The sequence below is a fragment of the Glycine max genome, chromosome 10 (genome assembly GCF_000004515.6).
Source record: "Glycine max cultivar Williams 82 chromosome 10, Glycine_max_v4.0, whole genome shotgun sequence".
Lineage (NCBI taxonomy): Eukaryota > Viridiplantae > Streptophyta > Magnoliopsida > Fabales > Fabaceae > Glycine > Glycine max.
The window spans coordinates 23,899,634-23,913,229 of record NC_038246.2 but is presented as its reverse complement, the minus strand read 5'-3'; the positions used below and the strand labels follow the sequence as shown (position 1 = coordinate 23,913,229).

The following is a 13,596-nucleotide window of genomic DNA, read 5'->3' as shown; positions in this document are numbered from 1 at the left end:
TTGCCAAGAGAAAAGTTAATGATTTTAAGTTTTAATTTGATAATTTATTTATTTTAATTTAATTTTCTAACTTAGACTTATATATCTCAATTGTCTTGCCATTGAAATACTATTAAATTTCATCATTTATTTGATAGATTCGATCTCATAATTTTTTTTGAATAATCCCACTAAATATTTAGTTGCTTTAGCTTTTATTATCTTTTTCCTTTTCTTCCTATTAGTAAAAACTAAAAACAAAGTTGTCTAAAAGAAAGAGGATGAAAGGTATGGTGCATAAAACCCCAAACTCAAATATCTTTTCCCCCCTTTCCATCATTATTGAAATTGAAACTGTTCTAAACTAGAGTTAAGGTTCAATTTGTAGTATAGAACACCTGAGTCCAAAATGGCATAACCAACTCATGTAGCAAAGTATTGACCAAGGTCAACACCCACTCGGGTGTACGGCTCCTATAATATTAGTATATTTGGATGCAAGTAAATTGAAAGACACGCAACCATGAATTGAATCCAGATACACACTACATAGGTGACCAATGAATTATCCTTCAAAAAGCAACTACAAAATATAAAATATACACTACATATTTAAGAAACAACATACACTATCAGCCTTGTTTACTTTGTGAATTGCTTATCGATATCCTTTAGTAGGGGATTTCTTCATTTTCACTAGAACACTCACAATTCGGACGAATATATGAACAAGGTTCGGAGATTTTATGAGCTCTTTATCAAAATAGCATGATAATTAAGGCCTAACTTCCCTATTATTCATACTAATCAATATCCTTTTAATTGTCAGCTTTTGTTTCAAGATAGCATGACATCACAATTGCAATTCTCACCAACAAAATCATCAGCACAGCAAAGCATACAAAAATATCAAGGAAATGTATCTTCGTCACCTTGTACCTCGATCAAGTCGTACCTCACCTCAGTATATGCAAGATTACGTCTAGCAAGTCCAGCAAAGCGACTGATGAGTAGCAAATAAACCTCGTACCTCGATCAGCTGACCACTAAAACCCAATCAAATGTATCTTCTAGCTATAGAGTTCCTGGGAAACAAAAGATTAGAAGGATCTTAGATTACTAATTGTATGATACAAGTATTTGCAAGACACAAAATTTTCATGACAAGCCACCAACCCCATACAGATTATTATTGGTAGGTAGGTATCCTACAAATAAAAAGCCCCACATGTCCTATAACGCATTATCACGGAAGGAAGGCTTAGTTGAGGCTTCATCTTGGTTCAAGGTATCCTACAAATAATTCCTTATAAACCTTAGGAGAACCTTGGGAGAATCAGACCACAAAAGCTAGTTGTTGTGGTTGGAGAGCCTATGTATGGCCTTATAAACCCCACATTAGATTCCTATACTTCCAATGTGGGACTCAAGTCCCATACTTTGTAATTGGATCCTAACAGAAGTTATGTGTGTGTGTGAGTGTTAGTTTTTTTTTTAAGAAGAAGCTAAATTTAATACTATTAGAGAACAAGCTAAACATAAGGCATGCTTAGCTTGAAAGAAGTATTGAACAAGATGAAAAAGTAGTGGCTATAACAACCACTCCCCAAACTAGAATCTTAAAAAAATGAAACAAACAACCCATGTGTGTGAGTGTTAGTGTTTGGCTTGTATTGGCCTAAATTTATGGCTTGAAGGAAATAACTATATTGTGAAAATAACATTGTGTTGTTGCAGGCTCCTCAGAAGCACCAGAAATATGTTTCTTATGTTCTTGGCCTTCCCATGTCAAAGGTAGTTTGCAAAACAAAACGAGTTGGTGGTGGATTTGGGGGGAAGGAGACAAGATCAGCCTTTATTGCTGTTGCTGCTTCAGTTCCATCTTATCTTTTAAATCGACCAGTGAAAATCACGCTGGACCGAGATGTGGACATGATGATAACTGGGCAACAGCATAGTTTTCTAGGGAAGTACAAGGTATGGCCAGTGCTATGATAATTCATCTCTTGTCGGAAATTGCAATGGCAAGCATGAAAACCTGACACCATAGTTTAGGATTTCAGCGGTGCAGCAAACCAACTACTATTTTTCTGAATTTTCAATAATAGCTAATATAGTGATATTTCTAATGTGTTAAAATGTGGGGATGCTTGCTTGTCAGATTGTGATTGTGTGGCTTTTGTTTTTGGGCTAAATGAGGAGAGGTCATTTTGTTGGGTGTTGAGGAGCTTTAGTTTTGGTGGTTTTCAGGATACTAGCTCAACTTTGTTTGTAAAGGTCAGAGCAAATGGGTCATGGACTTCAGAAGGCCAAGCAGGAGGGTCTAATAGCTCCTCTGATGGAATGGAAAGTGCAAAGGAGAAGCCTGTGATTATTCCTACTGTTCTCATCATGGTAGTTCTCATTGTTTTGTTGAGTTTATTACTGTATTTGCAGTGTTCACAAAAAAAGAACTTTTAAAAGGGAGATGGAAAGTTCTCATTGTTTTGCTGACTAGGAACTATCATTTAGTCATCAAGAAGGCTTCAATTTACTTTTAGCTCCCCATAAGACTGTTTAAGGATTAATAAGACATACATAATTTTTAATGGTTTTAATTGGCTTTGACAAATATTGTTTTGCAGGCTTCTCGTTTATGAGTTCATGAAAAATGGATCCTTGGATAAATGGATCTTCCCTTCATATCAAGGTCGAGATAGATTGTTAGATTGGACAACTCGTTCAAATATAGCCATAGCTATTGCACAAGGGATTGCATACTTTCATGAGCAGTGTAGGGATCGGATAATACATTGTGACATCAAACTGCAAAATATATTGGTAGACGAAAACTTTTGTCCCAAAGTATCTAATTTTGGGCTGGCCAAATTGATAAGAAGGGAGCACTCTCATGTGGTGACAATGGTTAGAGGCGCTAAAGGTTATTTGGCACCACAATGGGTTAGTAATCACCCTATAATTGTAAAAGCTGACGTTTACAACTATGGAATGCTTCTTTTAGAGATCATTGGTGGCAGGAGAAATCTTGACATGTCCTTTGGTGCTGAGGACTTTTTCTATCCTGGTTCAGCTTACAAGGTACATTAAGATACTGGTTTTTTTTTATTATTTATCTTTTTATTGATGAAAACTTAAACATCATATTTTAGTTGTAGCATTTAACATCCTAATAAATTAATTCAATCTAGATTTTCCCCCTAGTATCTTCTTTTTATAGTAGAAAAGTAAATTATTCCAACACTCCTTATGATTTCTTGATATTGCACCCATCAAGCAACTCATGTTTTTTAATATTTACAACCACATCTCTTACAAGGGTATGCAACATAATGTTTTTAATACAATTAGGGGGGGTTAAGTGTAATGTTTTTTTTCAAACAATTAAGACGGATAGTGTAAGAGTAGAAAAATGAGGGGTATTCACAGAATTTTGACTAAACCTCAAGGAGTGTGAGTGTAATTTAATCTAGTAAATAACGTCTCCAAAACTTTGGCCTTTAAGAAGTTCATACATTCTACTCAATAGAGAGAAGCAGTTACCATAAGAAAAGAATCCTTTAAGAAGACAATGTTACTTCACTCTTCCTAAGCACGTTTGATATATTGTCAACTCGAGAAACTGATTGACAAATACTGATAGTACAATGTTTGGTTATTGCAGGAGATGACAAATGGGTCAATAATTAAGGTGGCAGATAGGAGATGACAAATATTCATATTGCCGGAGATTGCAAATCATTCAATAGCAACCACAAGGAGTCCAATTAGGATATCCATAGTTTCCATAGTTTCAAAATATAATTTTTTAACTCTGTTATATATAAATTTCACTATCATAGCTTACCCAATACAAGTAAGGTGTATTGACAACATCAATTTCATAAAAGGGAACTTAAGAGAGACAACAAAGACACTTATATATCATACCCAAACACTGACAAAGCAGAGACAACATTTAACATGTATGCTATACTAAACTAAAAATCACAAAATGACCAAACTTACCTCGAACCGAAACAGTGAGGGGCAGTGGGAACTATTAGAATCCGCGCACACTTGAAGTTTTCCTTGACCCAAATTAATTTATCAGTAGTTGTATCCTATAATTGTAGCACAAAATAAGGCCAATATAAACAAAAAGTTTCAAGTTAGGTAAGTTGAAATGGGAACTGAACCTTGCCAATACATACACAGCTATTTGCAACAGAAAGCCAAATTATAGGCAGCTAGCTAGTACCCTAGTACCTCGCGGAGAAAGCTTTGAGCTTTGAGCACCCACGAGTGTTTCAGCACCCTAGTACCTCGCGGAAAAGTGACTAACACCAACTGTTTCAGCACCCTAGTACCTAGCGGAGGAGTGTATGTAGGGTTTTCTTGGAGCCACAGTTCCAAGAGCAGTGTAGGGTTTTCTTCGATAGGGGGTTTTGTGGATTCGAGCGAGCGGTTTCCGGCAGTATTGAAAACAATGTGGGACAATGTGGGTGTCGAGCAAGTGGTTTCCAACAGATTTCAGGCGAGAGGAGAAAGAGAAGAACAAGTGCAGGGTTTTCGAGCGCGCAGGTTATGAAATTTCTTCAACGTTTTAACTTATAAACATAACAACATCGGTTTTTTAAGGATACCCGATGTTAACTTAATATAGTTAACATCGATTTTTAGAAAACCGATGTTAACATCAACTAGGTAACATCGATTTTTTTTAAAACCGATATTAAGATCAACTCCTTAACATCGGTTTTGAAAGAACCGATGTTAACTCTATGAAGTTAACATCGGTTTTGACAAAACCGATGTTAACACATTTATCTTAACATCGGTTATTTAAATAAATAACCGATGTTAACATGAAGTAGTTAACATCGATTTTTTTAAAACCGATGTTAAGTAACTCCATTTATTTACAAAAATACCACCGCGCTTTTGTTAACATCGATTTTGACAATAACCTATGTTAATTAAGCGATGTAGAAAATCTTTTTTTTAATAGTGTAGCATTGTAATATATTGAAAGCCCTTAAAAATAGAGAATTGTCAGTGTTAATTAAAAATCCATAATATATATAAGAAAATAAATAAGCACAAGGCATTCATAACTGAACTAGATAAAAGGATGGATGCCTTTTTGTTCCTATTAAACTACTTTTACTTTGGTTTACGTGTCTTTTTTTATATTTATATATTACTTAATTTTTTTACTTCTACTACTTAATGTGTCTCACTTGTACTCCAATAAAATGTTGGACTCCCAACTGGGTACTAAACTTTTCTCTCCGTCTAATTAAAGTAAGAAAGTTGGTGAAAGTGTTAAGATTACTACTATTGTTCTTTTCTTTTGTAAAGTGGTTCTTCTTTTGAGCAATTTGTTGATAAGTCGTGAGAGTGTTTGAACTTAACATGTCATCATGTTTCTAATTTTTTATCAAACTGTTGGAACATGATTAGTATGTTCACACCCTACCGTATTTCAATCTGTTCACACAGCCTCTTTGGTTACAGGTTTGATTTTTTTTCTTGTTAGTTTATTAGTTTTATTAGAAATATTAATGAAAGAAAAAATTCAAACCGACAGATCTCTTCCTTTCCCTTCTCCCTTCCAAGCTTATATATCTCTTGCTTGTCGATCGTATTACTCTTCAAGTAAAATTTATCCGATGTTATAGGGCAGTTATTTATATTTTCTTTCATGGTTAATTAAGTACAACAGCTAGAAAGAGCTGCACTTTCCATAATTGTCTCTCTATCAGTTCCCGTAATTAAATATTACATACATAGGTACGGTTGTGTTGAAAGACTTAATTACGTAAATTTATTTTATGGTAGCTTAATATTGGAGTATCTTAAATTAATCATTAATGCATTTATATTTACTAGGAAGAAATAAGATGGATCTTTTGCTAGGGGAGAAATAAGATGGATCTTTTGCTAACTGATATTTTAAGAATATTGGTTAAGAAATTAATAAATAAAAAAATAATGTTAAACTTGTATTGAAAATTACGTAAGAGTGTATCATTACATTTTCTAATAAAAACATCATTTTTATTATTTAACTAGTACTCTATTTAGGAAGAAAAATCATTTGCTACTTATATTCCTAAAATATACGTAAAATAAGACTTCCAAACAATACATTAAATAATAAATCTAATGAACTACTACAACTCTACATATATATTCATCCTAGTTTAAGAAAAATTAAAGTAAATAAACATTAAAATGATAAATATCATAATATCCTAATATACTAATGTCATCTAATATAATCTTTGGACTACTTAATTTTGGACCTAGAGTCCGTCGTACTATTCTCTTAGGGCGCAAGGTTAAAATTTTGCAATATATAATATTAAAATTGTTAATTTATATGATTATATTGTGCCATTCTCAACCGTCCTATAAATGAATTGTCACTCTATCTAGTCAATGCTCACATTAAACAATAAGTGGACGATTGAGATTCCTGTAATTTAAAACATATTATAAGAAATTTTAATCCCATAAAAACATTTCATTTTATAGTAAAATTATAAATTCAACGTAACAATTTTAAACCATTTGTAAAATTCCTATATTAGTTTGATTTAAGTAAAATTCCTATATATTAGTTTGATCTAAGTAAAATTCCTATACTTTAAATAAGATTTAGTATTGGAATATGGAGAAAGAAAAATATGCCAAACAACTCTAATCTGTTCACTTAAATGAACAATATTTAAGACACTGTACTTTTATCAGATTTACGAGGTTGCACATGGCACACCCGACAAAGCTAGAAGCTTGGTACCCCCATACTGGCTGTGATCTTTACGCGGTTAGTACTTAGTAAGAAACATGTGGTTCTTCTACAAAAAAAAAAAAAAAAACATGTGGTTTAGATACTATATGAATTAACTAAATTTTTATTTCATAAAACTTTTTTGAAATTCAATTTATAGTTTTAAATTTTTTTTATTTGTCGAGGTCTTTTAATTTTTCATTAAAATTTTTAATTTCTAAAATTTGTTTAATTGGCTAATATTCTTTAACTTTTTTCATTAGTTTTTGTTCCTAAATTTTAAAAAAATTCAATTTTTAATCTTTGAAATCTTATTAAATGAATAAAAATAATGGGTTCAAATTTTTATTTAAAAACTAAAAATTAAAATTTATAAAAATTTAAAGACTTTAACCAGTCAAACAAAATTTTTGAGAATAAAAACTTTAATAGAAAAAAGTTGAAAATTTTTAATCAGTAAAACAAAAATTTATAAACTAAAAATTGAATTTTAAAAAAGTTTAAGAATTAAAAATTTAATTAACCTATCTTTTATTAGTTAGTCTATCAATCTAATGATATGTTTGGTAGAGTAAAATTAAAAAATATTTAAACTAGTTATTATACGGGATATTGTCTAAAAAAGATAATATAGTTAAAGTTGAGATTCATACTAATATTTGGAAAAAAAAATTTCCTTTCCACTCCATTTTCACGGCATCAAACAGAGATAAAAGAAAAGAGAAATACTTCTTTATAATTTTAGTTTCCATTGATGAAAAATTAGTTTTAAAACAAATTTAAATTTTGTTTTTAATCTTCGAGTTTTAAATCAACAGTTTTTCGTGATTGTATTTGTTAAAAATAATCAAAATTTAATCTTTAAAACTAACATTTTTCCCCTTATACAATAACTAAAGTTTGGCTACTACGAACAAATATACTACTAGGAACTAAAATCAATCATTGTATTAAAAATCAGATACCAAAATCAAAATCTAGAAATATTACAGGTAAAATAACAACATTAACTTAAAAAAAATAAAAACTTAACATGTAATTTCATAATAATGCATTTTTTTTCTTGAATTAGAGATAATAATTAGTGTTTTATAATTAATTGGGTGAAAGATTAATTTTGTTAGTAACATATGCTAGTAAAAAGAGACATTTAAACACGAAATAAATAAATATTTTTTATATGTGAATCCAACAGTATCTTAACCGCGTGTGGATGTATTGTTGAAACCAAATAGCTTTTCTTGGAATTATTTTTTAAATCAATAATTCTGTCTGGTCAATTCAAATTGAATGCATCCAACCCGAGGCCCAACGGCCGCCACAATTTGACTATTTCCAAACCAAAAGGTTGAAGGCACGTTGGCCACATGCTTGTAACTATTTAAATTAAATTAAAATACGAATACAATTGTTAATCGGGTATATACAAACCCTTTTTCTTTCCAGAAAAGCAGCCCTACGTGTTACCTTTAACGATTAGATTCTGATCCGAAAGAAACATGGAACAAACAGAAAGCGATCTCTGCAAATATATTAACGGATATATTTTATCCATGATGGCACCTTGTAGAACAGAACAATTTTTTTTATTAGTAGTATTATCTTTATTTGTTTTCACGTTGCTTATTAATATTTATTTATTTATGAGATTTGTTGATGTATACTTTTTTTTTAAAGAAGTATGTTAACAAGTTATATTAAAAAATATTTGTTAAATATTCTTGAATTTTGTATCTCTTAATTAAGAGAAAAGAAGAGAAAAAATAATTGATTAATTTGATTGATGATATAATATGATAGGAAGTAAGATAAAAAGAATAAAAAAATTCATAAATGAGTGTTTTAAATTTTTGGGTGTCAAAATATAATCATTTGGTTATATCTTGATTAGTATATTTTAAAATAATCATAGTTATAACTTATCAATGTACTCTTTTGATAAATATGTGATACATTTTTTTTTCTGTGTGTATGACGTACCATTACCTTTGATAACATCCTCTCATTTAAAACATAATTTGAAAGTCATATTTCAACGGAATGTTTATAAGATGACAAAATTAGATTCAATGATTCAAGTACACAAAATTAGAAAGATAACAAAATTTATTTTAATATATTTATATGTAGTTTTTAAAAGTAAAGAGATGCAACATTTGCACTGCCTGATTTAAGTATTGAGCTTTGATCTTCTAAACATGGGAATCCTATAGTTGAATGATGAGTTGATTTGTCTACACATCTTACTTTTAACTTACTCCATGTATTGTTTGACGTAAATCAAATGATAAATTTGGTTATGTTTCTTATTGAATATTTTTCATAGCTCAATATGTTATCAAACAACAAATCCCTACAAACAATGGTAGATCAATACTTAAATCAGGGAGTGCAAATGTTGCATCTCTTTACTTTTAAAAACTACATATAAATATATTAAAATGAATTTTGTTATCTTTCTAATTTTGTATACTTGAATCATTGGATCTAATTTTTCACTTCATTTATGACAATAATTATTAATTGACTTAATTATGTTTTTAATTTCTCAAATTTAAAGCTTAATTTTTTAGTCCCAAATTAAAATTTTTATTTTTTCCCCTCAAATTTATGAAATATTTTTTTAAGTCCCTTCTAACTTATTTTTCACTTCTTTATGAAATATTTTTTAGTCACATCTAACTTGTTTTTTAGGGTTTGAATGAATAATTTGTGCTAATTTTTTATCTCATGAGATAAGAGCTAAAAAAATGTATTTTACGAATTTGAAAACTAAATAATGCAAATTTATATTTGAGAAACTCAAAAAAAAAATTCTCAAAAGTACTAAAATCATATTTAAATCTTATTAATTTTTATTTTTATAGATAGGCAATCCTCTTAATTAGAGTCTTCGATCCCCCGGATATCCGGAAATAATTGGAGCTATAAATTGTTGACTACTTTTTCTAAAAATCTAACAGGTGTACGTTGACAAACGCAACGCCCTCAATTTATTTGTTTAATTGATTGATGATGCGAGTCGGTTCAAGCAACAAGAGTTTTAGATATGGGGCTTTTATTACTTAATTGATTCAGAATTTTAATTGATTCTTGGAGTATTAAATATAAAATAAACCATATTAAAAAAAATATTCATAATCTGCCGGTTCAAAGTTTCTAAAGAAAATTAATTATAACTTTCAATGAAATTAATATATATGTACAAGTAAATTCTTTGAAATTTCTAAAAAAAAAATCTTTTGGAAGATTTGTGGTGCGTTTTTTCAATGCAAAAGGCATTAAGTCGGTTCAAAATCTCTAAAGAAAATTAGTTATAACTTTCAATGAAATTAGTTGATATTAATATTATGTTAAAAAAATTAAATAAATAAAGTTTCAGATATGTTAAGAATGTGCTTGGCCAAATTTCTTAAAATTGATCTGTATTATACAGTAGTTCCTTAATAATTATGATTGTTAGATTTTCGACTTCGGCCAAAAAACAAGCTTTGAATATATGGCGCCGGTGGTAGAGGAGTTCAAACTTTCAACGTTTTTGTCTTTACTTTCGATTGCATATAAATTAAAATCCAAAAAGAAGGTGAAGTGAACTGAAAGTTTGTTTTTTGTCATAACCTCATCATCGTAATTATCTCTTTTATTAAAGTTATTAGATGACTTAAAAAGAAGAAAGTTGTTTGGGAATATTAATATGCAGTGTAATTTGATAAAGTTGCTTTTAACGGAAGTCTTAAAGGAGAATAATTAAAAAAAATGTATCATTGTCCTGATGGGATGGAAAAAAAAAAAAACGTAGGCATACTAATATGTTGATAGAAAGATTAATCTGTACAGTATAGTATCTAATGCTACAGTGAAGAGAGCATTTAATGGAATGAAAATGATAGAAGAAGATATGCCATGTTTTTTTTTTTTTTTTTTTGTACAGAGATGGGGACGTATTGATTATTCTTTTTCTTGGACGCTGGGACGTATTGATATTGATATCACATTACATTCAAATTTAATGTTAAATAAAAATAATACTTTAAGTTATTTTGGTCAAAATTGGCAAACGAATTTGACAAGGAAACTTGAAAAATAACGTCTGAGTTATCAATCCAACCATCACATATTGTGCACTACACTTTTTTTGTTAAACAAATGAAAACAAAAGCTTCCTTGAAAAGATAAAAGTTATTTACCTTATTAACATATTATAATGCGTTAGATAAGAAAAATAATCCTTATAATTTTCAGAAGGAGAGAGGGAAAAAGAAACAAAGATGCACGTAGAAATTATTTTTTCCCTTGGGTAAATAATATAAAATAAAGCTTTTAATTAAATTAACAAACAGACAAATTTCAGAAATTTTAGCCCTAGCACATGCAATCCCTCTTGCTTGAACCAACACGCATTAGTAAAGTAAGCAAATGAATTAAATAAAAATAAATAAATATTAATAAGCAGCGTTTAAAAAAATATAAGAAAGTAAATATAACAAATAAAAAAAAAATAAATAGCCTATTTAGTCGATCAACTATATATTTGGTGACAATTTAGTTCTATATTTTTAAATGATTGATTTAGTGCATAAATATATAAATATTGTAAAAAAAATAGTATAATTATTTATTATAATTTATGTATGTTATTGACTAAATTGTCAATAAGAAATACAATTTTAGGATTACTCTAATACTGAGTATCATACTTTAAGGATCAAATTATCAATATGATTAATAATTAGAATAATTTATCATAATATTTGTATATTTATAGTATGGGGTGTTCATGAGTGAAGTCAAATTTGACCAAATCTCACATATTTTTGTGTTGGTTGGGTTAGGTCATTTTTTTTAGAATTTTTTGTACTACTAACTCAAACCAATCTATCACAAATGAGTTTGTTTGGGATGAGTCAATAGGTCACAACATTTAAATTTATTTGTTTTTTTTTAAAATTTGATATTATTCGTACGGGTTAAATTTTTATTAAAATACAATTGATTTCAACAAAGAACTAGTATGGTAAAACATGGGAGAGTGCATCCCTACCCAAATCTATGCCATAATATTACTCAAAATGTGTATGCCATTCCCTCAATTTCATTAATTTTAGTTGCAAGTTGCAACATTCATTTTAAACTTTCAATATTTTGTTAAATCATCTTATCCTAATTTGTAAAAGCAAATATCACAAGAAGGGATGTTAAATTGTGATTTTATAAATTTTTAAAGCTTTTTAGTAATTAGCAAAAAAATTTCTGGTAGAAAACATTTTCCCAAAATAGATAACGGATTTTTGAAATCACAATCAGTCAGATGATGAAAAACAATTTCAAAAAAGCAAAACATATTTTCAAACAACTAAAAATAAATTAAAGCCCTAGACCAGTTAAAGTAGAAAGAGATCAAGTAAAAATCAAACGCGGAGAATTATATTGATTTGTCTGTACAACTGAGATTATGTCAAGTTTTTGACAAACCACCAAGTTCCACTAACTTCTCACAAGTTAAAAATATCATGTCACAATCACTTCTGGTTTTACAAATCAAATCAAGTTCTACCTCATGCTTGTAACACCTAATATTCTTTGTCTTATCAAGTCATTGTTGACTCTATACAAATAAAAAAACTTGTGTCTAATATTGTTTGAGTTTGCACACGAACTAATTTTGTGATTGTCTTAAAGATGAATTTACAATCAACACTTGATCTTTTCTCTTAATATATTCAAAGTGTTATGAGAGCTTTTAAATTTTACAAGAATATACCAAAAGCTTTTTCTAGAAAGAATAAAGAGTATATTTTCACCCAAGGTTTGTCATGTTGTTCTTCAAAGCTTTTGGTATTTATAGCTTTCATCAAGTGTCCATTATCTCACAACACATAATTCTTCATTTATTCTTCATCAAGTAATAATGGTCGATTGAACATTTAATGTTTGCATTAAATGCATGTCCTTTCTTTATGCAAAGAGACTAGTATGGTTGGCTTTCGTGTTGAACATTTCAGTAGAAAGCCACTTCCTCCAAAGTCAGGATAGGTTTAAACTACATAGTGTGCCTTTTGATGGAGCTTGATACTTTCACATCTTGATCTTCATTTATTCTTTATAGAATTTCCATAGATCCTAGGAGAATGTCTTTGCAATGTGAATCTCAAGCACAAAATATTAAATGAAGACAAAAATGTCAATTCTTAAATGTGTTGTATCAAATGATGACTTAAGCTTGCTATCGTTTGATTCTTCATACATAGACTCGCAACATAATCTTATAACACATTAGACACAACTTTTAACACTTGTACATCAAATCAAAATAATTAAAAATCTTGATTCGTTTTAAGACATAAATATCTTTTAACTTAACATCATTTTTTAAAACTTTACATTGCACAAAAATACTAAATAACTCGATTTTTTAATTTATATATATATATATATATATATATATATTGTATTTTATATAAATAATAACTTAATATTAAACAATGCGTTCATGAGTTGGCTTAATGAGTCAACGAGTCTATAAAACAAAATTCACGACCTAACCTAAAAGTCAATTGATTTGAATGGATTAGTTTCTATTCGACCTAAATACGCATAATACTCAACTCAAATTATTTGAGTTGATTTGGGCCAATCGGGATTAGGAAATAACCCCTACCTATAAACACCTCTAATTTGTGGATTAAATTCATCATTGAAAAAATATAAACACTAAATTGTCGAGCAAATATAAAATTCAGCGACTAAATATGCTAATTAAAAAAAAATAGTTGCGCCCAACAAGATGCCATCTAAAAAAAAAAAAAAAAACAATGGTGGGTGGGACCAGTGGCTGCTTTTTT

General features: G+C 29.2%; 1 protein-coding gene across 1 annotated transcript; it reads left to right on the top strand.

Annotated features, from left to right (window-relative positions):
• Nucleotides 1-1,207: 1,207 nt before the first annotated feature.
• On the top strand, nucleotides 1,208-3,685 carry LOC102670544 (G-type lectin S-receptor-like serine/threonine-protein kinase At5g24080). Its single transcript, XM_026124231.1, has 5 exons — nucleotides 1,208-1,267; nucleotides 1,717-1,956; nucleotides 2,230-2,405; nucleotides 2,604-3,057; nucleotides 3,641-3,685. Exons 1-5 carry the CDS (start codon nucleotides 1,208-1,210, stop codon nucleotides 3,683-3,685), a joined length of 975 nt encoding a protein of 324 aa, XP_025980016.1.
• The last annotated feature ends 9,911 nt before the right edge of the window (nucleotides 3,686-13,596 follow it).